General features: G+C 41.5%; 1 protein-coding gene across 4 annotated transcripts in view; it reads right to left on the reverse strand.

Moving 5' to 3' along the window:
* Nucleotides 1–1,706: 1,706 nt before the first annotated feature.
* Nucleotides 1,707–27,610, reverse strand: part of IL1R1 (interleukin 1 receptor type 1) — a 98,549-nt gene continuing 72,645 nt past the window's right edge. For all 4 annotated transcript variants that reach the window (XM_068981016.1, XM_068966797.1, XM_068987928.1 and 1 more), the window contains 9 exons: nucleotides 22,951–23,185; nucleotides 22,656–22,845; nucleotides 21,608–21,776; nucleotides 18,435–18,500; nucleotides 13,757–13,874; nucleotides 11,281–11,432; nucleotides 5,682–5,825; nucleotides 4,580–4,747; nucleotides 1,707–3,831 (listed from right to left, as the gene is read on the reverse strand). In XM_068981016.1, the coding sequence (XP_068837117.1) occupies nucleotides 3,413–3,831; nucleotides 4,580–4,747; nucleotides 5,682–5,825; nucleotides 11,281–11,432; nucleotides 13,757–13,874; nucleotides 18,435–18,500; nucleotides 21,608–21,776; nucleotides 22,656–22,845; nucleotides 22,951–23,185 (1,661 nt within the window). In that variant the 3' untranslated portion in view covers nucleotides 1,707–3,412. The remainder of the gene's footprint in view (nucleotides 3,832–4,579; nucleotides 4,748–5,681; nucleotides 5,826–11,280; nucleotides 11,433–13,756; nucleotides 13,875–18,434; nucleotides 18,501–21,607; nucleotides 21,777–22,655; nucleotides 22,846–22,950; nucleotides 23,186–27,610) is intronic.

Here is a 27,610-nt window from a genome sequence, read left to right on the forward strand (position 1 = left end):
AGTTTCAAAACTGTGACAGTGCAGAAACTTATACTCACGTCTCTTTCCAACTAGGTAGCACCGCTAGTGAGAAATAATTCCAGAGACCAAAAAAAAAAAAAAAAGGCTATTCTGAGTAAAGTTTATCTGGTAAAGAAAAGAATAAAAATTCTCATTTAAAAAAAAAAAGACAATTGCTCTTAGTACTGATTGTTTTATTCTGTTTGCTAAAAGTATATTAACTGGTAAAAAAAAAAATCACCAAAATATGGTGAAATCTCTCTGAATCCTTCCACTGAGATGGTCTGTTTAGGCAAATTTTCTGGATAGCTGACTCCCCAATTTTCCTAAGTTCTTGTATTTTTAATTTTTGTTGAAAAACCCCTCAGGAATGTGTTAAAGTAATCCCCTTCTTTCTTTAGAGCACTAAACATCCTATAAAGTTTGGGGCTGGCAGAGGGTCGTAGGGACACAGTCATTGGCCCTGAGCAACTCAGAAACCCCTGGGGTGGGGGGTGGGCCAGGCTTTGGTCTCCAGACGTCTCGGCTCTGCCTGACTGCTCTCTACTCTCTCGTTCCTTTTACGTTGCTCACCAATTGTATGTTTTATCCACTCTATTTGCAGATTTCCCTATGACTGGAGAAACCAAGTTTATTTGCAGAATTACTAGAGACAACACTGCCATTCCCTGAGGACAGGCCATCTGCTTGGCCCTGTGGACTTTAAGGTGACCCGCCACCTCTGCCCTTCTCCTCGGGTGCTCACAGCACCATCTGCCTGTTACCAGCTACAGGGTAAGAGGAAAGACGCACTGGCCAGTGCGAAAGGCACCCCGATCCTTAGAGCTTGTGAACATTAGAGCTCGCGTTTGGATATGAAATCTATTGATTTTGTTAGGCTCCTGAGTCAAAGGAGAAAAATAAATAAAAACTTTTTGTGAGATGTAAGTCTAAGAGGCATGGATAAAAAACCAATATGGTACATATATACAATGGAATAGTACTCAGCCATTAAAAAGAACAAAATGATGTCACTTGTAGTAACATGGATGGACCTAGAGATTGTCATACTGTGTGAAGTAAGTCAGGCAGAGAGAGACAAATATGTTATAACATACCTTATATGTGGAACCTAAAAAGAAATGATACAAATGAACTTAATTACAGAACAGAAACAGACTCAGACTTACAGAACAAACTTATGGTGGGGGAAGTTAAGGAGTTTGGGATGGACAGGTACACACTTCTATATTTAAAATTGATAACCAACAGGGACCTACTATATAGCACAGGGGACTCTGCTCAATGTCATATCAGCCTGGAGGGGAGGGGAGTTTGGGGGAAAATGGATACATGTGTATGTACGGCTGAGTCCCTTTACTGTCCACCTTAAACTATCACAACATTGTTAATTGGTTATACTCCAATATAGCTTTTTGTAAAAAGCAAAAAAAAAAAGATGTAAAAGTCTACAAATGTTGCCCCTATGAGTTTTGGACTGGTAATATGTTAATAAGACTCATATTTAATCTATTTTAGGAGCAAGCAAATAGATGGAATACAGCTGAGTCTACAGAGGGGAGTCAGCCCTCAGCTAATGACCTCTGACCTCCCCAGGAAAAAGGTGTCCTCACTCTCCACCTGACCTGGGAGCACGCAGGTAAACTCAGGAGAGAGCTGGCAAAGAAACAGACTTGAAGGAGAACAATCAATACCGGGTTTTGACAATTTTATTGGAAAATAAGTACAGTCCATTGATCAATGATACGTGCTGTACATGAATCTGGTGTCTTTCTATATAAAAATATTTGGTATCTGCTGCAGAATTATACAAACAAGGTTTTTTTTAAATCATAAACCAGTACAAATATAATTTATCAAAAAATTCATTAAAATATGGCTCAATACCCTCTTTTACTGCAAATAGAGGCAGAAGGGGGAAAATAAAAATTCTGCTAAGCCAGTTTTAACAACTGGAAATGGAATACTTCACTATACTTGCAAACTTTTCCTAAACACTCACACTGACCAAGAAAAAAAATTCCCATCAGATTATGCAGTAAAATCTAATTAATGGGGAAGGCCTGAAAGGAAAAGGTTAAAGGGAAACTGAACAGAGGTTTTCAAAAAATAAGCCGTGGACATTTTTAAACAGTAAAGCACTACACCAGTCTACGTTATCTGTGCAAATTTCTTCTGAAAGCACTGCCAACAAAGAGACACCCCTGCCTTTTCTGCAGAGAACAGGGCTTGGAGCTGGAGACAGAAGCAAGTTCCCGCAGAGAGAGCGGGTACAATCAGATTGAAAGAAAAAGAACAAGTGCCTGAGGGCAGTTTCTTGGGGAAAGGGACTTGGAGTAAATTTTGAGTTTTAGTAAAATTTGGGTCAGCTAGAGAAAATGTGAAGAGGATTTCTGGTCAGAGGAGACGGGAAGGAGAGGCAGAGGTGGAGGGAAGCTGGGGACAGGTGTGAAGGTGAACGATCTGGGCGTGCGCAGAGCAGGACTGAGAGGTGTCTGGCTGTGTAGGGCGGTGGGGAGATGCTCGTGGGCGGAAGTGGGCTTTCGCTCCTGACCCAGGAGGAGCCCGTGGAGGCGGTCTAGTAAGGGCATTTTAAGATCGGAGCATCGTAGAAAGATGTTTCATCTATAGGCCGTGTGTGTGACAGAGTGAGAGGAGGTGACTTTGGAAGTGGACCTTCCAGAGAAGTGACGAGTCCAGGAATAGGCAGAAGAATAAGGTGGAACCAAGTGGTCACTGCAGGGGGAAGGCAGTAAGAGATGGGTCCATTCTCTGCTATTGTCTCAAAATTCTCTCTCTCCTGCAGAAAGCTAAGGTTATCTCAAACCCTTAAGAGTCGGGGGAATTCCTTTGCTCAGTTGAAATGACAGTTTTAAAGGTTCCATGAAATGAAATTCCATCTTTGGAAAGTGACTGCCAGCTGTCTGTCGAGAGGTATGGGAAATGCAAGGCAGATGGAGAGTTCTCCAAGAATGCTTCTACGTCCTCTGGGAAGTACAGGTCTCAGTCTGCCTGTAGCAATGCCCAGGAGAACCACTCGAGGGCCTGCTGTCCCCAAACTGGGCCACAGCCCTGCCCTCAGACCCTGGGAGACTTCCTAAATCTGTCTATAGATGGTGAATATTACCTGCATGTTCATTCCTCTGGTTTGCTGCCCAGCGCCTTTTCTCAGCAGTTCAAACATTCAGACAGGGCATCCAGCGCCTGTTAAAGGACTTCCCAAGCCCTCTGCCTGGAGTTGCCCTGGCCACAGAGCAACTGTCGCCACATCCTGCTCCCTTAATCCGGTCCCAGGTGACCTCAGGGATAAGGGACTAAACAGGTATGTAGGATGACTGTGCAAGTCAGTGAGGCCCAGCCTGCAGTGCCCGAAGACAGGAGTCACCGAGGAACTCTTGGCCAAGCTTCTCCACTACCCGAGAGGCACGTGGACCTCCATGGGTCGTTTCTCCTTAGATTCCAGCAGAGTGGCCGGGGACAGCAGCTGGTGCTTGGATAAACGCCGCTGCCGCTGGACTGGCATGTGGTACCTGACCTTCTTCCAGAATCTCGAGTTCATAGACTGCGACCCCTCTCTAAAGTCCCCTGACCAGCGTATGACCCCCTGCTTCTGCTTAATGAATTTAATGGATTCTGGCATTTTCTCATAGTCTGGAATCTCCTCCAGCTCCAGCAGGACGACTTTAATTCCTTCCTGAATGAGAGCATTGTACATGGCCACCTGCTCTTCAGATGAATTGCCCGGCCAGCTGAATCCTGACGTTTCTGAGACCAAAATGATAATCAGTCTCCTGCTTTTCTTTACATTTTCATTAACAACCTCAACAATGCCTGAAAAACAGGAGACGCACCACAGTAAGTACACTTTCAATCTATAATCCTTCCCTCCAGAACCGCGGCCCCTCAAGGTTCTTCCCACCCCACCACCTATGTCTCCCGATACTTTTTCTTCTTGCCTTAAAATTGAAGGAGTTTCTCATTTTACAGACGAGCTCAAACACTGACCCACAAAAGGTGAGTATTTCTTGTCGGAGTAGGAGTACTGTAAGGATAAATTTTATAAACTTTGCTGCTAAACCACTGGATCTACGTCACTCCTATTTTACCATCAGTTGTAAAGTAACTACTAGCTCTAACTAGTTAAGTTCTGCAAAACGAAATAAAATTTAGTTACTTGTTGCCCCGATAGAGAATGAGAAAAGTAAACACTTTGCATTTGGTATGAAAACCATCATGTGCCACCACGCTGTTCTTGTTTGGTCTCTCGGTCGTGTCTGACTCTCTTTGACCCTTTGGACTGAAGCCCACCAGGCTCCTCTGTCCGTGGGATTCCCCGGGTAAGAATACTAGAAAGGGTTGCCATCCTCTCCTCCAGGGGATCTTCCTGACCCAGGGATTGAACTCGCATCTCCTGCATTGGCAGGCAGATTCTTTACCGCTGAGCCACCAGGGAAGTCCCACTTAAGAGGCTCTTCAAGTTGTCAAGTATATACACCCAGGCTGCAGTCTTCCAGAGACAGGAAACCCAACTTCAGTAATTAGTTATACAAGATGTCACTTCTTTCTACTGCATACATACTTTCCCCAACGTAGTCATCTCGGCCACAGATGAACAACTTATAGCCACACTGTTTTTCCAAGACCTCAGGCATGACTTTAAACACAAAAATATCTGAGTTACAGGTGGACCCTTCCCCAGGGGTCTTTGGACATAGTATGTATGCATCATATGTCTTTCCATCTGAAACTAAAAGAGAAAATGCAATAGCTTTAGAACAAAAGAAAAAATGAGATTTGGTAAAGTCAATATCACAAACATCATTTCATAGTGAATTACTAATTTTGTGTACAATGGTACGCAGCAACAATACCAAAAAGTATAATGTCTTTTTAAAGTGTTCATCTCTGACAAGTTTCTTTTTATTGTGTTTCACTGCAAAGTTCTTATATTAGTCAAAGGTCCCCATAAGGAAAGATTCTTCACCTGCCTAGAATGAGACTCTCTCCATTTCCTTGTTCTCATCTTACTCAAATGTCTCAGGCCTGCATTCTCTCCACTCTTCCTTTTATGTATCAGTGTTGTTGTTTAGGCACTAGGTTGTGTCTGACTCTTTTCATGACCCCATGGACTGTAGCCCACCAGACTCCTTTGTCCGTGGGATTCTCCAGGCAAGAGCACAGGAGTGGGTTGCCATTTTCTACTCCAGGGGATCTTCCCAACCCAGGTATTGAACCTGTTTCTCCTGCATTGGCAGGCAGATTCTATACCACTCAGCCACCAGGGAAGCCCATATATTAGTGGAGTAGTAGTTTTTTCTGAGGTTTAAACAAAATAGAAAATGCTTCCCTGGTGCATGAAAACTGAGTCATTTCTTTCATTTTATGGCAGATAATGGGGTGATCTCTGTGCTACCTAGCACAGAGCAAGTCCTCAACCGTGGCTTCTGAATAACTGGATTTATAAGCAGATGCTCTAAATGCCAGGCTATCCCACCGTTATGAACACCAGAGCAGTAACTTAGAAAATATCAACACTATTCAGTCTATTCAGTTATGAAACTATAATTATGTATAATTACGTTATTTTGTATGGACCACATTTCATTTTAAAATTTGAATTAAAACCCTCTTAACTATCCCCACTTTCTCAGGAAAATACTACATAGAGTACAAAACCGTACCTTTTTTTGGGAGGAAATCATAGAAGGAATCTCTGTACCAAAGCACAATGTCAACCTTGAAGACTTTGTAGATGCAAACAGAGCATGTAATTACCAGTGTTAACATGACGAATATGCCAACTGTGGGCTTCTGGAAATCAGGGACTGTAGGAGGGAAGAGGGAAGAGCACATCAGAACCCAAAGGACTTAAAACCTGAGCACAGCAAACGAAACATCACCATCCCAGAGAAGCCGTATTTGGGATCGGCCTGTAAGTCCAAATTCCAGATAGTATTAACTCATTCATTGCCGTATCTTATTACTGGATGATTGTTGTTGTTGTTATTTAGTTGCTGAGTCATGACTGACTCCTTTGCAACCCCATGGACTATATAGCCTGCCAGGCTCCTCTGTCCATGGGATTTCCCAGGTAAAAATACTGGAGTGGGTTACCATTTCCTTCTCCAGGGGATCTTCCCAACCCAGGGATGGAATCTGCACCTCTTGCATTTACAGGCAGATTCTTTACCACTGAGCCACCAGGGAAGCCCCTATTAATGGATACTAATCTACAAAGGCATTGAGGATGGATACTGTATAAAACTAAGGTGTGCTGCATTTAATTTCCACTTACATAGTATGCAATAACATAGAAAAACACCAAAGACCATAAGATAGAGTGCTCCATAAGAAAATGAGTAAAGTCAAAGTCACTCAGACGCCTACAGACGTTCTACAAAAGTAGGAGAGTCGGGTGGAAAAAGTGGTAGACTGGAGGAAAGGAAAGAAGAGTTTAGGACTGCCAGAGAGTGTTTCACACTTCACATTCTCCCAGCTCCACAGGCTAGTTATTCAGCTGATGACCGCAGAGGAGTCTGGTGGAGAGGTACAGGGGAGGAGGGCAGAGAAAGAAGAAAGAGCCTTCTAAACATCAGGGGCCAAGGAGACAACCAGGAAAGAGAATCTAAAAGCTCCGTTATTTTGTTTTTCCAATGTAGGTCACTGACCCACCTGTAGTTAAACTGGGTATGAAGTGGAAATCAAGGTAGACTGATGTCCGATTGGCCTAATTGATAGTTCACATTTATACTCAATTATTGCAGCTTTTAAAATATTTATTTATTCATTGGGCTGTGTCAGGTCTCGGGTGCAGCACCCAGGCTCTCTGGTTGCGGTGCTTGGGGTCGGTTGCTCCACAGCATGTGGGATCTTGGTTCCCCAACCATGGTCCAACCCATGTCCCCTGCATTGCAAGGCAGATTCTTAACCACTGGACCACCAGGGAAGTCCCCAGCTGTAGCGCTGTGCAAGATCATCTTATCTGATGGGTAAATCTTCCAGACTGTTTTTATGCAAGACCACCTTAACTATTCTGGGCCCTTGACATTTCCAATATGACTTTTAGAATAAACACACCCACAACAACATGCCCACACAAACACACACCCACACCTGCACAAATACTGCTGAGATTTTGACTGGAACTGCTTTCAATGTACAGATTAATTTGAGGGGAACTAGAAGGCAATGGCACCCCACTCCAGTACTCTTGCCTGAAAAATCCCATGGACAGAGGAGCCTGGTGGGCTGTAGTCCATGGGGTCGCTAAGAGTCGGACATGACTGAGCGAATTCACTTTCACTTTTCACTTTCATGCATTGGAGAAGGAAATGGCAACCCACTCCAGTGTTCTTGCCTGGAGAATCCCAGGGACGGCAGAGCCTGGTGGGCTGCTGTCTACAGGGTCGCACAGAGTCGGACACGACTGAAGCGACTTGGCAGCAGCAGCAGCAGCAGCAGAGTATTTATAATACTGAGTCTTTCAATCTATGATTATTTATCCCTCCATCTATTAGGTCTTTGTCTCAGTAATTATTTTTAGTTTGTATCAGATTTTGAACAATTGTTGCTGCATTTATTCCTAAGTATTTAATAGTTTTGATGCTATTATAAATGCTATTTTTTTAAACTTAAGTTCTATTTCTTCATTGTTGCTATTTAAAGATTACATAGAAATACTATATATACACATATATAGCGACCCACTCCAGTATTCTTGCCTGGAGAATTCCAGGAGTAGTAGAGGAGCCTGGCTGGCTGCAGTCCACGGGGTCACAAAGAGTCAGACATGACTGAGTGACTAACTTTCACTAGTGATATTTCTAAATTCATTTACTAAGCCTAATAGTTTGTCCATAGGTTCTTTTCATTTTTTTCCATGTATACATTCATAAATATTTTAATTCAACTATAAATTATCTTAAAATGTTTCGCACACTTTAAAATTTTTATTTATTGAAGTATAGTTTATTTATAATGTTGTTTCAGGCATATAGCAAAGCAATTAAGTTATACATATATATATGTGTGTGTGTGTGTGTGTGTGTGTGTGTGTGTGTGTATACACTTTTCCAGGCTTCCCTGGTGGCTCAGAGGTAAAGAATTTGCCTGCCACTGTAGGAGACACAGGTTTGATCCCTGAGTTTGGAAGACCCCACAGCCAGAGGCTGCTGGCTGGCTACAGTCCATGAGATCACAAAAGATCTGGACACGATTTACAAACTAAACAACATATACACTTTTTTCAGATTTTCTTTCCCTTATAGCTTATTACAAAATACTGAGTACATAGTATTTGCTATACACAGTAGGTTCTTGTTGGCTATCTATTTTATATATATTAGTGTGTACATGTTAATCTCAACCTGCTAATTTATCCTTCTCCCTCTCCTTTGGTAGGGCTTCCCTGATAGCTCAGCTGGTAAAGAATCTGCCTGCAATGTGGGAAACCTAGGTTCGATCCCTAGGTTGGGAAGATCCCCTGGAGAAGAGATCCTCTGGAGAAGGGAATGGCTACCCATTCCAGTATTCTGGCCTAGAGAATTTCACGGAATGTACAGTCCATGGGGTTGTAAAGAGTTGGACACGACTGAGGGACTTTCACTTTCATTCTGACCAGAGGGAAGTGATAGTTTATTGTAGTTCTGATCTGCATTTCTCTATTAATTATTGATGTTGAACATTTTTCCATATGCCTGTTGGCCATCTATATGTCTTCTTTGAAAAAAATGTCTATTTAGGTCTTCTGTCCATTTTTTGACTGGGTTTTTGTTGTTATTGAGTTGTATAACTGGAGATTAATCCCTTTCCAGTCACATTGTTTACAAATATTTTGTCTAATTTCTATAAGTTGTCTTTTCATTTTGTTTATAGTTTCATTTGTTGTACAAAAGCTTTTCAGTTTAATTAGGTCCCATTTGACGTTGTTTTTATTTACTTTATCTAGAAAATGGATCAGAAATAATATTGCTGTGGTGGTGGAAATAATATTTCTCAGTCATGTCCGACTCCTGTGACCCCATGGACTGTATGTAGTCTGCCAAGCTCCTCTATCCATGGGATTCTCCAGGCAAGAATACTGCAGTGGGTTGCCACTGCCTTCTCCAGGGGATCTTCCCCACCCAGGGATCAAATTCACTTCTCCTGCACTGCAGGCATATTCTTTAGTACTGAGCCACAAGGAAGTCCAATATTGCCGTGATGTATGTCAAAGCGTGTTCTGCCTCTGTTTTCCTGCAGGAGGGCAAGACATAGCTCCACCCACCAGAAGGCGTGAACAAGCCTCTAAACCAGCCTCGCCCACCAGAGGGCAGACACAAGAAAACTGTCATCTCACAGTACGCAAACAGGTCAGAACCTACCCTGGGACCACGGCCCCTGGCCCTTGGGTGATGAGAGGGAGGTGTACTGATGGGACAATAGAAGGTTCCCTATAGAGGCCACTTCTCCAAGGTCAAGAAACATAACTAACCTTCCATATACACAAGAATTCAAATAGAAATCTATGCAAAATGAGACGGCAAAGGAATACATTCCGGACAAAGGAGCAAGATAAAACCCTTCACCTAGAAAAGCAGTTTTAGGATAGGCAGTCCACCCAAGAAAGAGTTCAGTATACTGATCGTAAAGGCCTTAAAGTTCTACTCAGGAAAAGGGTGGCTGCACAGAGTGAGAAGCTACAAAAAGGCTTAGCAACCCAGCAGAGCAGAAGGATACCATAACTGCAATGAAAAATACACTAGAAGGAGTCAATGGCAGAATAAATTAGACAGAAAAATGAATCCATGAGCTGGAACACAAATACTGTCAATATTGTGTTTGATTATACAACGTATGAAAACCAGTAATGTCTGACATCCTCTCTGGAAAGTAGATATTTTGGCTTCCCCTGTGCATCCATCACGGAATTGTTTACCTAAAAATATATTCATTAGGCACCTAGGATGATCAAGATGCAGGTCAAGAAGCAACAGTTAGAACTGGACATGGAACAACAGACTGGTTCCAAATCAGGAAAGGAGTACGTCAAGGCTGTATGTTGTCACCCTGCTTATTTAACTGATATGCAGAGTACATCATGTTAAATGCTGGGCTGGATGAATCACAAGCTGGAATCAAGATTGCCGGGAGAAATAGCAATAAGCTCAGATATGCAGATGACACCACCCTTATGGCAGAAAGTGAAGAACTAAAGAGCCACTTGATGAAAGTGAAAGAGGAGAGTGAAAAGGTTGGCTTAAAACCCAACGTTCATAAAATCAAGATCATGGCATCCATCCCATTACTTCCTGGCAAATAGATGGGGAAAAAATGGAAACAGTGAGAGACTTTATTTTTGGGGGGCTCCAAAATCACTACAGATGGTGACTGGAGGCATGAAATTAAAAGACACTCATTGGAAGGAAAGTTATGGCCAACCTAGACAGCATATTGAAACACAGAGACATTTCTTTGCCAACAAAGGTCCATCTAATCAAAGCTATGGTTTTTCCAGTAGTCATGTATGGATGTGAGAGTTGGACCATAAAGAAAGCTGAGCACCAAAGAATTGATGCTTTTGAACTGTGGTGTTGGAGAAGACTCTTGAGAGTCCCTTGGACTACAAGGAGATCCAACCAATCCATCCCAGAGGAAATAAGTCCTGAGCACTCATTGGAAGGACTGATGCTAAAGCTGAAACTGATACTTTGGCCACCTGATATGAAGAACTGACTCACTGGAAAAGACCTTGATGCTGGGAAAGATTGAACGCAGGAGGAGAAGGGGACAACAGAAGATGAGATGGTTGGACAGCATCACTGACTTTATGGACATGAGTTTGAGTAAGCTCCAGGAGTTGGTGATGGACAGGGAAGCCTGGCGTGCTGCAGTCCATGGGGTCGCAAAGAGTCCGACACGACTGAGCGACTGAACTAAACTGATGATCAGACTTAAGTTGCTAACTAGCTCTGGAAATAGAATGATTAGCAATTGTCTGCATTATCGTAGAACTTACAATCACGTAAAGAAAACTAAGTAAGATAGATATGGAAATACATAGCTGAGGCCCTAACACCTTATCTTCTGGGGCAGAGAGATGCGTTAAGAGATGGAAAGTAGGACAAAAAAACTTCACAGAAGATACAGTTCACCTGAGAAGTAAAGTGGATGGAAGTCCCCAGGTTAAAAGGAATCTAAGAGCATCGTGGGCAGAGGAAATGGCATGGCAAACCTCAAGGTCATGGTATCTTACCATGGGAAAACAAAACTGCATTTCAAATAAACGACTCTCTTGTTTACCTGGATGTATCAGTTGTATATATGCTGTGCTTATTCCTTCTGTATTCTTGGCTAAACAGGTAAATGGATGCAGGAAAAATTTACTTTCCACTGCCGAAATATTAAGCCGTGCAAGGACTGTACTCCTTCTTCTGTTTACAGGATTCTCCACTCTGTTCAAAAGAGTAAGTAAAATTATAAAGATAGCATCAACTATAGAAACAATACAATTACCTGGTTTATCTCTTTGTTGCATAAACTGCAGCAGTAAGAATCACCAGCCTAAAGCACAGGTGTAAGAAGAAGGCTGTAAGCAGCACACTGATCTGATATTTGATAGCTCTAGGACCACTTACTAGCAGAGAGAAATCAAATCAAAATGACCAGCTTCCAAAAAGAAAAATGGGGATACAGGCATTCTGGGCTCCATGGGACACAGGGAATATATGAAATAAGAGTAGATCGAGACAGGTGGGCAAGGTTCCCAGGTGATGCTAAGGGCTGGGAGTTTCTTCCTGGAGAAGTGACAGGAAGACATCAGAGACTTGAGCAGGGGCATGCTTTAATTCTTGGTTACATTTCATGAGTCTTCTCTAAACTACTTTAAAAATGAAATGACATGAAGTGAAATTCAGGACGATTGTATCATTGGAATGTTGCAATTTTTGACTGAATTTAAGAGAAAGCCTTCCAAGTGGTCTGGAATTGGTACCATAATAACATGTAGTTCACCTGTATTGTACAAGATCTTATGAATCCTACTTAGCTTAGCAAAACTCAAGGGTCAATCAAAGACCCACTTGGAGAAGGAAATGGCAAACCACTCCAGTATTCTTGCCTGGAAAATCCCATGAACAGAGGAGCCTGGTGGGGTACAGTCCACAGGGTCACAGCAACTAAGCAAAATGACCACTCATCCTTGGTACTAACCCTTGGTTTGTTATTTAGCTACTCAGTTGCCAGGGTCCTGCCCTGGTGGATCCAGGGAATTTGAAGGGGAGACGGCATAGGTGAGGGAAAAACTTATTTATTTAGAAATATAAAAGAAATTAAGAAGAATTAGTATAGTAGGAAAATTTAGTTGAGAAAAGAGGCTGAATAACTTGGTTCACGTGGAAAGCCAATAAAGTTCCAGACAAGAAACTTGCACCATCTACGTTAGGCCACCAGTGTCCTCTTGAATAGCGGGGGGTGCCCCACCTTGGGCTCCCTCTCACGTGGATCTTAGAAGCCGGGGCAAGTAAGTAGACATGGCGAGCCTCCATGCCCCAGATGGGAATTCAGCCAGAAAACAGAGTAAAGAGGAGACATGGGGGAAACCAGTCCAGCGACTGGCCCCACCTCTATTGTCCAGAAAGGCCTTATATACTCTTGATTTTACATAGAGATCAATGGATAATACAAAATTATGCAGCATCAGCAGCCCTGACTCTTATCGAGACCAGGCTTCCTCTCTGCATACCTAGTTGTATACATAAGTCTTGGGTTTTTACATCATCTTCTGGGCATAAGGCCAATTAACATTTTATGGCCCTTTTCTGATAAGGGTTTGTCATCCAGAAGACTTATTTGTCTTACAAATGTTTTTCTTCCCGAAGTCTGGTGCCACTCTCAGAAAGCACTAAATAAAGTTACATTCTTACATAGCAAAGATACAACAGTTTATAACAAGTAAAAGGAGTACAGTGATTTATAAAGAGAAAAGTAATTAACTCAAAAGTCTAGTGTTGCTAACATCAAAACTACTATATTCTTATTTCTGCATCCCAATTACATTGATTAATATCCTCCCAGGTGCCTAAAAGATACAGAATATGGAGGCCTGGCAGCAGTCATTGAGTCAACAGTGAAAACCTGTCACCAATATAATTTTTAGCTCTTTAGAAAAGGCTCCGTATCTTTAAAATGCTTTAAGCTTTGTGCCTCTCGTGGTTGGGGGGCTGTAAGCAATTCACAAGCTGCAAAAGGTCCTGGGGAACCTGTCAGGCAAGTTAGAGAGCCATCAAAGGGGTTTGAGCTGATGCAGGAGACTGAAGCCCTGAATTAACTTTTTTTCAGAGAATGTCAGAAGAGTGAAAAAGCACAGTAATAAAGCAGGCAGACTCTGGTTTTGGGGGGTAGATGTTCAGGAGAACTCAGGGGGAACCCCTGAAGCCAGATCACGCCTTTGCGTTTTGTTGGGCTTCCTTCCTCATGACCTTTGCCATGGGCGGGATTCCTCACGCTGGCTCCCAGCACTCAGTCATGTCCAACTCTTTACAACCCCATGGACTGTAGCCCCCCGGGCGCCCCGTCCATGGGATTTCCCTGCAAGAACACTGGAGTGAGTTGCTACTTCCTCCTTCAGGGAATCTTCTCAACCCAAGGATTGAACCTGCATCTTCTCCATTGTAGGCGGATTCTTTACAAGTGAGCCACCAGAGAAGCCAAGCCTTGCTACCCTTGGAATTGAATACCACAGTTTGTCTAGGGCACAACTGACTCTTGGCATACTTACGTGATAAAGTCTTCCTCCAGCACAGGAGTATATGTACTAATCATTGACCCATTCCACTTCCAGTAGACATAGTTACTTAGCCGGCCAGTAACATTGCAGATCAATTGAAGCCAGGATCCTGCAAAGCAATGTATTTTTAAATCATAACATTAATGGACTCTGGTCTATCTAGATTAACAAATGACTGTTGAGTAAAAATTTTAAAGTATAAGAAAGGAAAAGAAATTGCTCTTACATCTACCACTGAGAGATGACCATGATTCAGTTCAGTTCAGTCGCTCAGTCGTGTCTGACTCTTTGCGACCCCATGAATCGCAGCACGCCAGGCCTCCCTGTCCATCACCAACTCCCAGAGTTCACTCAGACTCACACCACGATTAGTAACTTCATGAATCTTATTGCTTACCTTTCTGTGCACTGTGCAGCTTTTAAAATGGGGCATTATCATCTACTCTGACTATTGAGAATTTTGGCTCACATGATCAGCCTTCCAAAACAGGCTATTTCAAAGCAGTTTAGTATTCCATCATACAGACATATTATGACAAGCTCCTTTCCTATTCAGTTCAGTTCAGTTCAGTCGCTCAGTCATGTTCGACTCTTTGCGACCCCATGAATTGCAGCACGCCAGGCCTCCCTGTCCATCACCATCTCCCAGAGTTCACTCAGACTCACGTCCATCGAATCAGTGATGCCATCTAGCCATCTCATCCTCTGTCGTCCCCCTCTCCTCCTGCCCCTAATCCCTCCCAGCATCAAAGTCTTTTCCAATGAGTCAGCTCTTCGCATGAGGTGGCCAAAGTACTGAAGTTTCAGCTTTAGCATCACTCCTTCCAAAGAAATCCCAGGGCTGATCTCCTTCAGAATGGACTGGTTGGATCTCCTTGCAGTCCAAGGGACTCTCGAGAGTCTTCTCCAATACCACAGTTCAAAAGCATCAATTCTTTGGCGCTCAGCTTTCTTCACAGTCCAACTCTCACATCCATACGTGACCACTGGAAAAACCATACCCTTGACTAGACAGACCTTAGTTGGCAATGTCTCCGTTTTTGAATATGCTATCTAGGTTGGTCATAACTTTTCTTCCAAGGAGTAAGCGTCTTTTAATTTCATGGCTGCAATCACCATCTGCAGTGATTTTGTAGCCCCCCAAAATAAAGTCTGACACTGTTTCCACTGTTCCCCCATCTATTTCCCATGAAGTGATGGGACCAGATGCCATGATCTTCGTTTTCTGAATGGTGAGCTTTAAGCCAACTTTTTCACTCTCCTCTTTCACTTTCACCAAGAGGCTTTTTAGTTCCTCTTCACTTTCTGCCATAAGGGTGGTGTCATCTGCATATCTGAGGATATTGATATTTCTCCCAGCAATCTTGATTCCAGCTTGTGTTTCTTCCAGTTCAGCATTTCTCATGATGTACTCTGCATAGAAGTTAAATAAGCAGAATGACAATATACAGCCTTGACGTACTCCTTTTCCTATTTGAAACCAGTCTGTTGTTCCATGTCCAGTTCTAACTGTTGCTTCCTGACCTGCATACAGATTTCTCAAGAGGCAGGTCAGATGGTCTGGTATTCCCATCTCTTTCAGAATTTTCCACAGTTTATTGTGATCCACACAGTCAAAGGCTTCGGCATAGTCAATAAAGCAGAAATAGATGTTTTTCTGGAACTCTCTTGCTTTTTCCATGATCCAGCAGATGTTGACCATTTGATCTCTGGTCCCTCTGCCTTTTCTAAAACCAGCTTGAACATCAGGAAGTTCTTGGTTCGTGTATTGCTGAAGCCTGGCTTGGAGAATTTTGAGCATTACTTTACTAGCGTGTGAGATGAGTGCAACTGTGCAGTAGTTTGAGGATTCTTTGGCATTGCCTTTCTTTGGGATTGGAATGAAAACTGACCTTTTCCAATCCTGTGGCCACTGCTGAGTTTTCCAAATTTGCTGGCATATTGAGTGCAGCACTTTCACAGCAGCATCTTTCAGGATTTGAAATAGCTCAACTGGAATTCTATCACCTCCACTAGCTTTGTTCGTAGTGATGCTTTCTAAGGCCCACTTGACTTCACATTCCAGGATGTCTGGCTCTAGATGAGTGATCACACCATTGTGATTATCCAGGTCATGAAGATCTTTTTTGTACAGTTCTTCTGCGTATTCTTGCCACCTCTTCTTAATATCTTCTGACATAATTTCCTAATTTTTAATTATGATTGATATACCGATGAACATGCCTGTACATGTTCATTATGAAATGTTATCCTCAATTTTTTGAGGTTTATAAGTCAGAGATTGGGGGGACTTTTTTTTTTGGATGGCTTTTTTCTCTCTTATAAATCCAATATATTTTCTAAAGATTTTGCGAAGATACTTTATAGACAGCTCTGTTGCAATAGGATCTCTTTTCTTGTTGTGTTTACTTACTGGTTTTTGCTAAAGTCTAATACTATAGTATATTAATTTTATATCTGGCCAGTTATTACAGTAATTATTCTAACTTTCCCCAGTTCTCTTGAAATTTATAGGTATGTAATTATACAATCAGAAAACAAAGTTCTTTTCTCCCCTACAGTCAGCAAGCGTTGGTTCTTTAATCTTTGCATTAGTGGGCACTTCTGGAACAAGTTAAGTAATTGTTAATTGTTACAGTAACTGTTACAAGTAACAGTTAACTGTTCATGTGGTCAGCTTAGTCTCACTTGACTTCAATAAGAAAGTCAAGACCTATATAAGGCTTAACACTATAGTGTTTCACAATTAAAAATGCTGGGGATGACTGGTTTGAATTAATGTTATTTATCAAGTGTAAAGGGCTTCCTAGGTGGCTCAGTGGTAAAGAAGCTGCCTGCCAAGTAGGACACACAGGTTTGATCCCTGGGTTGGGAAGATCCTCTGGAGAAGGAAATGGCAACCCACTCAAGTGTTCTTGACTGGGAAATCCCATGGACAGAGGAGATTGGCAGGCTACAATCCATGGGGTCGCAAATCAAGTGCAGAAAGTATCCCTCAGTTCCTATTTTTCTAAGTCATTTTATTGGTAATTAATGTGAAATCTTATCAGATAAAAGCCTGACTATAGCATAACCTTGTGCTATGGTGACCAGGCCTCTGATCAGTGTGATATATTAAAATAATTATTTCTAATGTAATATAGGAAGGAGGAGAAGGGTACGACAGAGGATGGGATGGTTGGATGGCATCACCAACTCGATGGACATGAGTTTGAGTGACCTCTAGGAGTTGGTGATGGACAGGGAAGCCTGGCATGCTGCAGTCCACAGGGTCGCAAAGAGTCAGACACAAAGGAGAGACTGAACTGAATGCAGTTATTATTTTTAGATCTGTAGATCAAATCTAGGTTTTAGAGAGAGCTCTTAAGTACACATTCCGAGAGCATGCCTTCTCAACAGGGAAAAATGTGCTTCTTAGTGAGGAGCACAAGAAAAGCCTATCTATTGCAATGGTCTGCAGTCCTCTAAAGTGCCAGAGTACATATCTGGGCATTAAATATCTGAGAAAGTAAAGAGGATTGGAGAAAAATGTCCTGTCAGGTGCTACAGGGGAAGAAAAAAGGGGGAAATAAAAGGTTGAAAACACTGCTCTGAATTCTACTGGCCAATATTTAAAGTTTTCATATCTTTGTTTATATCTATGAATGTCTGTATATTACCTTCCAACATGAAGAACAACTTGGCCAAGTATAGAATTCAGAGCTCACACATTTTAGCTTTTAATCTCTGTACAAGTGTTCTCTGTCTTCATGCAGTTACTATTACAGAAGAGAATTCTATATGCCAGCCTGAATTTTGATCCTCTGATACAAAAGAAAAGTCTGTTTTTTTATGCTGAGACCAGCGGTTTCCAAGAACTTTAAGTGTTGGCAAAAATGTTCTATAGTTGTGCAGTCTAATACATAGTCACATCTAAGCCAGTCAGCCCTTTACTGAGGCACTAATATTTAATTAAATTTAGTGTAGCTATGTACATAACCACACATGCCTAGCTGCTACTGTATTGCACAGCTTAGATGTGAATGTCTATAGTATTACGTCTTTATTCTTGAAATAAAACACTATCACTAACTTGGAAAAATAATCCTCTAGAGTAATTTATCTTCTGGGCCTATAGTCTTAGTCTTCTACCTAAAAGTTTAACTCTCTCAGGAAAAGAAATCCTTCCTACACCAAATATATTCCATTTCTTATTCCTAGGCCTAGTGAACTTGGTCTTTGTTTTTTAAGATTTTTGTGTGTGTGGAGCATTTTTAAAGTCTTTATTGAATTTGTTATAATATTGCTTCTGTATCATGTTCTGGTTCTTTGGCCACAAGGCAGGTGAGATCTTAGCTCCCCTCCCTGGGATCGAACCCACACCCCTTATATCGTAAGGCGAAGTCTTAACCACTGCACCACCAAGGAAGTCCCTGAACTTGTTTTTCGGCTGATGTCTTCATGAATAGTAACTGTCCGTAGAAAAGTAACACTGAGTCAATGAGATGTGGCTAGATGTTTGCCATAAGAGGCAAAAAATCCAAAGAAACAAGACACAACCTGTGGCACTTTCTAACTTTAGATACATGGAGTAAACAGCTTGGGTTGTACGCAGTAAAGGTACAGTTTATCTTACTCTCTAGTTCAAAAAAATACTGATTTCAGCATATTCTAATTGTAGCCCACTTACCCAAGACCACTTCCATTGTCTCATTAGCTGGACTCACAATCTCAGGTATTGTGTTTCTGGATTTCTCTGAAAGAAAAACACCCACAAGGTCTCTTGTAGATTCGAATCTCCAAAGATGACAACACTTAGCAAAATATACCAAATACTAATATATACAACACAGCATCTGCCTCTAGGGGCCAAAGTATACATGGCAGGAGACAGAGGGCCAGGACTTTTGTGAAGGCAGGAGGCTGACTCAGAGGCCACAGCAAAACCATAACACCTTGGCCCTTCTGAACCCAGAGTTTGGTGCTACAAAAAGAAAAGACCACAAATATCACCAGGCCCTGGGTCTCTGGACAAGTGCATCTCTTCATGCAAATCAGGGAAAACAAAGTGGCTTCCCTGGATGGAGCTTTATTAACCAGAAAGTCACCCAAGAGTGAAAGCCACAGTTATCAAAGAATGCCACACATTTCGGCATACTGTATTAAAGTAGGCAGAAAAATACTAAGAATCTCCAGAAATTAATCTGTCCTTTAGTGGCTCAGACAATAAAGCGTCTGTCTGTAATGTAGGAGACCCAGGTTCGATCCCTGGGTTGGGAAGATCCCCTGGAAAAGGAAATGGCAGCCCACTCCAGTATTCTTGCCTGGAAAATCCCATGGACCACGGAGCCTGATAGGTTACCGTCCACGGGGTCACAAAGAGTCGGACACGACTGAGCAACTTCACTTATTCTCAAGAAGATAGGCTTAAAGAGTTGATCTGGGACCAAACCTTAGAAATTCCAAATTTGAATGCCTAGTATTCATTCTGCTACTTAAAAAAATTGTTAGCTCCATCAGCGCAGGATATTATCTCTCTTGTTCCCTAATGTATACCTAGAAAGTGCCTGGAAGATAGGAAATGCCCAATAAATATTTATAAATCCACCGTTAGAAGAGAAACAAAATAGAACCCCACCCCTGATTATATTATTTCTACATAAGGGATCAGAAAAGATGTCCGAAAGTAGTTAAAACCCATTTGAATTCTTAAAATTCTGTTTTCCCTCAAATCTGGTCTGCTGGTCTGGCTGCAGTACCCCAAGAAACACACACTGGAATACACAATGCCCGGGGAAGTGCTGCTAAGGATGGTTGTGACTCAGGACTCCTGAAATTTAGGAGTCACTGATACTTGTAGGATGTAGGCAAGGAATCAGTTTTGAGACAACACAATTAACCTATGGAAAAAATAAATAATTGTAGAATTGAGAAAACACAGCTATCTGACAAGTGATCATCTGGGTTTACCTGGGATAGTCCCTATTAGGCCTGTTGTCCCAGAATAATTACTAGTGGAGACTGCTTTAACTTTTCAAAGTCCTGGTTAGGGTAACTTTACTCTTTTTTTTTTTTTTTTGTAAACAGCTTGATAAATTTAACTTTCTATTTCATATCAGAGTAAAGCTGATTAACAATGTTGATTGCTTCAGGTGGACAGCAAAGGGATTCAGCCATACATACACGTGTATCCATTCTCCTCCAAACTCTCCTCCCATCCAGGCTGCCACGTAACATTGAGCAGAGTTCCTGTGCTATGCAGTAGGTTCTTGCTGGTTATCCATTTAAAATATAGCAGTGGGTACATGTCCTTCCCAAACTCCCTAACTATCCCTACCCCCCATTCTTTCCCTCTGGTAACCATAGTTCATGGGAATAACCCTCTTCATACATTACTGAAAGCTTAGGAAATCCTAGTATTGAGAGACAGGTTGAGCATGCTGCCCATCTCCGGGTAACTTATAAAGGTGCATTTGTTCTATTTTGTTTTAAAATAGTTTTTAATATGAAATATGGTGGATAGCAGCCTCAGGATAACTAACAAGAAAAACTGGCATGCACCTATTCATTTCTCAGCTGTCGGGCACCAGGCACATGACTATAAGCTGAGCACGCCTGATCAGCAACACAGTTCACAACAACCTTGGAAGCTTGAATCTGCTTACAGAGAAGGAAACTGGCTTAGAGAAGTTATGTGACGGGGTTAACAAAGACCTGACAAGAGTGGAGCTTATTCCATGGATAAAGAAGCTGTGATACAAGTAGTCGGAATATTACACACCACTAGAAAGAATGAAATAATGCCATTTTCAGCAACACGGATGGACCTAGAGACTGTCCTACTGAGTGAACTCAGTCCGATGGTAAAGAGGAAATATCGTATGACATCCCCCCATCAAGCTAAAAGAAATGATACCAAGGAACTTACAAAACAGAAAGAGACTCATAGACTTAGAGAACGAACTTATGGTCACCAAGGGGGAGGGTGGGGGAACGGATCTATTTAAAATGGACAACCAACAATATATATAAAATAGATACTTGCTGTCACCACTGTGGTCTTCCCTCACTGACCCTGGCAGAGTACTCACCATGCTAGGATTGATTAATTTTTAACTATGAAGAGTCATTTACTGATTTTAAGAGTGGCTTATGCAGATTGAGGAAATCAAAGAAGCCCTGTGCGGACTTCAGCTTATGGTTACCAGGGGGGAAGGGTGCAGGGAAGGGATAGTTAGGGAGTTTGGGATGGACGTGTACATACTGCTGTATTTAAAGTGGATAACTGACAGGGCCTACTGTATAGCACAGGGACCACTGCTCAATGTCATGTGGCTGCCTGGAGGGGAGTTTGGGGAAGAATGGATCCATGTATATGTGTGGCTTAGCCCCTTGGCTGTGCACCTGAGACTATCTCAATGTTGTTAATTAGCTATACTCCAGTACAAAATAAAAAGATATTTTTGAAAAAGTGTAACTTATTTCAAGGTCCGTTAGGGTCCATCAACAACTGCTAGACACCCAGACTCCCCAGGTGAGAGGTGTCAGAACTGTCCTTTCCCCAGTACTAGCCAGAGGAGTCCCTGAAGCCTCTAGAGAACCATCTTTAGCCACGCCCAAAAACAAGCCTCCTAGTTCAGCTGGAAAACTCAGCTCATCCCGTCTGTTTAATCAGCACTGCATCTGAAACAGGAATGAAAACACTTAAATAGCATATAGCAACAAACCCTAAAGCCAGGTGACCTCTAGCAAGTCATCAAGCTTCTCTTGGACTTGGTCCCTCTGTAGACAGTGAAGGTGATATTACTCACGGTCTCTGAACCTTCCCGGATTTAAACTCCCAGGACTGCAGCTATGACTCACCCAGAGTAATCAGCTTTATCGCCCGGGTGACACGATACTGCTTTCCAAAGTGTGTGTACGATGCAAGACACATATAGTGCCCACTGTGTGTTGTGTTCACATTTGTGATGATCAGCTTATTTGTTACTCCAGCAAAGTTTACATTGTCAAGAAGTAGAGGTTTGCAATCCTAGACAGGGGGAAAGAAGTATTGAAAATCAATTAGTCATAGTTACATTCATGTAAGGGCAACCCACTCCAATGTTCTTGCCTGGGAAACACCATGGACAGAGGAGCCTGGTGGGCTACAGTCCGTGGGGTCGCAAAGAATCAGATACGACTAACGGACTAGAACGCACATTCATGTATATGTGAAAAGAAAGGTCCTTGCACGGAAGTTTTAATTTTGCTTTTTTTTTTTTTTGGCAAAGTCATAATTATATTCCCAGGATATTACATTTTTATGCCTATGAGTCTTGCACTTTGAAGACAACTGGAGACAAATCTACTTTGTAGGAAAAAAAAAGTTTGAGGAAAGGATGCTAACTACAGTTTCTTAGTAATGATATACTTCCACTCTTCACTGATATTATTTTATATTTTTAAACCTCTAAAAAATGATTATCCATGTAAGCTCCAACAAGCCAGGTACATCAAAGATACCAGAATATGATGTATGCCATGCAGTGCTAGCTGATCACTTTCCAGTTATAAAAACCACTAAAGTTATCTAAGGACCACTTAATAGTTATAATAAAACATGAAATAATATACTTTGTAACAAAGAGTCACTTTAAAAAACCCTAAATTTATAATCATCTTTAAACATCTTATGTGCCCACTGTACTTTTCTCAGCTGTACCCTATTAAACAAAAATGACAGTAGATTTTTAGTTAGGCTGCAAATTAAACACATACAATCATAAAACTTTTAAAATGTTCTATGAAGTTTCACCATCCAAAAGCAAATTATCTGCCAAAAGTACTTTACGGATTCATCCTATTGTCTATGAGAGCAAACTGTTTTATTTGCTAGAGAAGTAAAAGGCCATATGTAATAGAAAATTACCTTATACCACTGTACTTGGGGTAACTCATTGTTTTCATCTTTTAAAAAATCCAAGTAAGGACATACAAGCTGTCCGTCTCCCGCGGTCAGTAGTTTCTGGGTAAACACAGTTCGTTCACTGTAACACAAGTTAGGCTCATGCTGCACAAACTCTACCACTATTTTAATTTTGAGGCAGTAAGTTGAATTTCTAAAATAAATCAAAATAGATTCATTAAAAAAACTTCTTTTTTCTGTCCTGAAGTATTGCAGGAACAGACATCACATGTTTGTAATGTACTTATCGCGTGCTTACCTCACCGAGCAGTAGTAAGCTCCTGAATCCTCCACTTCAGCAGGAACAAACCAGAGCTTGTCTTTGTGCTGATGAATCCTGGATCCTCTTTCTGTAGATACAGCTGTTGCGCTGTCATTTTTATACCAAGTTATAGGCTCTTTGTGCACACTTGTGATGAGAGGACACGAACGGGCATCAACTTCACGTGCGGGGGAGACTAATGTAACTTTCTCTTCATGCTCCTCACACTTATCTTTAAAAAGCAGAAAGGGAAAGTCATTTCTGTAAGAGATTTGTCAACGTTTCTTCATGGACTACCTAAATGAAAACACCAGTTATTAAACAGATTAATTCGTGTTATACAGGAGAGTGTTAGTTCAGTTCAGTCGCTCAGTCATGTCCGACTCTTTGCCACCCCATGAATCGCAGCACGCCAGGCCTCCCTGTCCCTTACCAACTCCCGGAGTTCACTCAGACTCACGTCCACCAAGTCCGTGATGCCATCCAGCCATCTCATCCTCGGTCGTCCCCTTCTCCTCCTGCCCCCAATCCTTCCCAGCATCAGGGTCTTCTCCAATGAGTCAACTTTTTGCATGAGGTGGCCAAACTACTGGAGTTTCAGCTTCAGCATCATTCCTTGCAATGAACACCCAGGACGTATCTCCTTTAGGATAGACTGGCTGGATCTCCTTGCAGTCCAAGGGACTCTCAAGAGTCTTCTCCAACACCACAGTCCAAAAGCATCAATTCTTCGGCACTCAGCTTTCTTTAGAGTCCAACTCTCACATCCATACATGACCACTGGAAAAACCATAGCCTTGACTAGACGGACCTTAGTCGGCAAAGTAATGTCTCTGCTTTTCAATATGCTATCTAGGTTGGTCATAACTTTTCTTCCAAGGAGTAAGCGTCTTTTAATTACATGGCTACAACCACCATCTGCAGTGATTTTGGAGCCCCCCAAAATAAAGTCTGACACTGTTTCCACTGTTTCCCCGTCTATTTCCCATGAAGTGATGGGACCAGATGCCATGATCTTCGTTTTCTGAATGTTGAGCTTTAAGCCAACCTTTTCACTCTCCTCTTTCACCTTCATCAAGAGGCTTTTTAGTTCCTCTTCATTTTCTGCCATAAAGGTGGTGTCGTCTGCATATCTTAGGTTATTGATATTTCTCCTGGCAATCTTGATTCCAGCTTGTGCTTCCTCCAGCCCGGCGTTTCTCATGACGTACTCTGCATAGAAGTTAAATAAGCAGAATGACAATATACAGCCTTGACGGACTCCTTTTCCTATTTGGAACCAGTCTGTTGTTCCATGTCCAGTTCTAACTGGTGCTTCCTGACCTGCATACAGGTTTCTCAAGAAGCAGGTCAGATGGTCTGGTATTCCCATCTCTTTCAGAATTTTCCAGTTTATTGTGATCCACACAGTCAAAGGCTTTGGCATAGTCAATAAAGCAGAAGTAGATGTTTTTCTGGAACTCTCTTGCTTTTTTGATGATCCAGCAGATGTTGGCAATTTGCTCTCTGGTCCCTCTGCCTTTTCTCAAACCAGCTTGAACATCTGGAAGTTCATGGTTCACATATTGCTGAAGCCTGGTTTGGAGAATTTTGAGCATTACTTTACTAGCATGTGAGATGAGTGCTTTTTCGATGATTCAGCGGATGTTGGCAATTTGATCTCTGGGTCCTCTGTGTTTTCTAAAACCAGCTTGAACATCTGGAATTTCATGGTTCACGTATTGCTGAAGCCTGGCTTGGAGAATTTTGAGCATTACTTTACTAGCATGTGAGATGAGTGCAATTGTGTGACAGTTCGAGCATTCTTTGGCATTGCCTTTCTTTGTGTTATACAGGAGAAGTTAAGAACCTGACAATTAGGAGAATTATCCTGGAAGTCTGAAAGATTTCTAGTCACTTACTACCTGTGTCCTTGAGCAAGTTATTTAACCTCTCTCATCCCCTCTGTAGAGCTGTTTCAGTAAAAAGATGGAATAACCATAATTTGCCCTCCCACCTGAACAGCTAAAAAATATTGGACAAAGTATAAGAAACAACAATGTTCAAGACATTGAATGTCAGGGAACAAAGGACAGAAATACCACCAAGTCAGGACACAAAAGGAGGGGAACCCTAAAGTTTCCCCAAAGTACCATGTAGAGGGGGATTCTAAACTGTGGCACTGTAGGGAAGAAAGGAGGCAAAACCCAGTGTTCCTTCTTGAGCTGAGGAGGTGGACCTGGGAATCCAGGTAAACCAGGAGGCCGGAGGGCAGGATACCAAAGAGATTACAGCTGCACCCAGAGGAGGAGCGAGTTCTGGAGGGCTACAGGACTGAGCATTCCTCAATTCATGTAACATGCATCCCTGAAGGGCAGGAGAGGGCCTGTCTCCCTGGAACAGGAAAACTCTTTGAAGAAATAAAACTTGAAAATTTTCAGAATTTTATGAAAATGACGTACCCACAGACCCCAAAGCCACAATGATCTCCAAGCAAAAGAAACATGAAGAAAACCACACCACGTAAGACAAAAACGATGCAGCCTTCTTACCAGAAACAATACAAGCCAAAGAGAAAAGAATAAAGGTAAGTACTAAAAGGAAAAAAAAAATCATCTACCTAGAACTCTACATCCAGGGAAAGTATCTTTCAGAAATAGAGGCAATACTGCAAAATTCAAGTCAGACAATTGGTAATACCTGGTTAATAATATTCATCCCTATTCTGTCATCACAGAAAACACATAATTATCAGTATGCTCCATTTTCAGTGATGCAAAATTGGATCATCCAGCTAAATTTTATCCTCCAGGTCTTTCAACTATACAGTGTCTCTTTTCAATTAATAAGCAACTTGAAAGGTGGTATTTTGAGATTATGTGCATAGTCTATAAATACTTTCCACTCAATTATTTTTGTATTCACTGATTATCTTGCTTGAATAAATTATAGAGGCAGAAATAGAGGCAAAATAAAGAAATAGAGGCAAAATACTTTTTCATACTTTTAAAATATTACTATTTTATATTTATTTTCACATATATATATAAACTATCACCAGCACACTTGTACTGACAAAAAATGTAAGGAGGTCCTTTAGAAAGAAAGAAAAAATAGTATCAGATGAAAAAAAATTAATCTACATAAAGGAATAAATAGCCCCAGAAACATTTACTACATGGGTAGTCATTAAGAGCTTTTCATTTTATTTAAATCTCTTTAAAGATAACTAAAGATCACTTCATGGCAAATAGACGGGGAAACAATGGAAACAGTGACAGACTTTATTTTCTTGGGCTCCAAAATCACTGCAGATGGTCACTGCAGCCATGAAATTAAAAGATGCTTGCTCCTTGGAAGAAAAGCTAGAACAAACCTAGACAGCATATTAAAAAGCAGAGACATTATACCAACAAAGGTCCATATAGTAAAAGCTATGGTTTTTCCAATAGTCACGTATGGGTGTGAGGAGAGATGGACCATAAAGAAAGTTGAGCAGTGAAAAACTGATGCTTTTAAACTGTGCTGTTGGAGAAGACCCTTGAGAGTCCCTGGGACTGCAAGGAAACCAAACTTTTCAATCCAAAAGGAAATCAGTCCTGAATATTCATTGGAAGGACTGATGCTGAAGCCAAAGCTCCAATACTTTGGTTACCTGATACAAAGAACTGACTCATTGGAAAAGCCTCTGATGCTGGGAAAGATTGAAGGCAGGAAGAGAAGGGGACAACAGAAGATGAGATGGTTGGATGGCATCACCGACTCGATGGACATGACTTTGAGCAGGCTCCAGGAGTTGGTGATGGACAGGGAAGCCTGGCGTGCTGCAGTCAGTCCATGGGATCGCAGAGTTGGAAACGACTGAGTAACTGAACTGTACTGAAAGATAATTAAATGTTTAAAGCAAAAACAATGATTGTGAGACATATAACATCTGAAGACGTAACATGCATGGAAACAATGGGGCAAAGTTTGAGAAGGGAGAAGTGGATGTATTCTAGGTTTTTTATACTATTTGTGAACTGGTACAGTCACTTGAAGGTATATAAAAGTCGCTTAAGTGAAGTCGCTCAGTTGTGTCCGACTCTTTGCAACCCCATGGACAGTAGCCAACCAGGCTCCTCCGTCCATGGGATTTTCCAGGCAACTGGAGTGGGTTGCCATTTCTGATAAGTTAAAGACAGATACCATAAGTACTAGGGCAGCTATTTTTTTTAAGTTATTATAAGCCAACACAGAAGATAAAATAAATCATGAAAATTCTCAATTTATCCAAAAGGCAGCAAAAAACAAAAAAAAGAGAGAGAGAGAAAAGATAACAAAGTAATAATAATACAAGGAGAAAATAAAATCACAAGCTCCTAAAATAAAACCCAAATATACTAATAATCATATTATATTTTTTCATGGTATAAGTAACCCAATTGAAAGGCAGAGATAGTCAGATGTGATTTAAAAAAAAGGATCCTACTATTTGCTAACATACACACAAACCCACACATGTACACACTTTAAGTGTAAAAACACCTTAAAAGTAAAAGCGGAGAGGGGAGAGAAATATTATGTTAATTAAAAGAAGATTTGAATGGTTACTACATTATTATCAAAGTAGATTTTACACTAAAGCATACTTCCAGGGGTAGAAAGTCATTTAATTACGACAAAGGAGTCATTTGTC

Source organism: Capricornis sumatraensis, chromosome 1, assembly GCF_032405125.1.
Source record: "Capricornis sumatraensis isolate serow.1 chromosome 1, serow.2, whole genome shotgun sequence".
NCBI classification, from domain to species: Eukaryota; Metazoa; Chordata; class Mammalia; order Artiodactyla; family Bovidae; genus Capricornis; species Capricornis sumatraensis.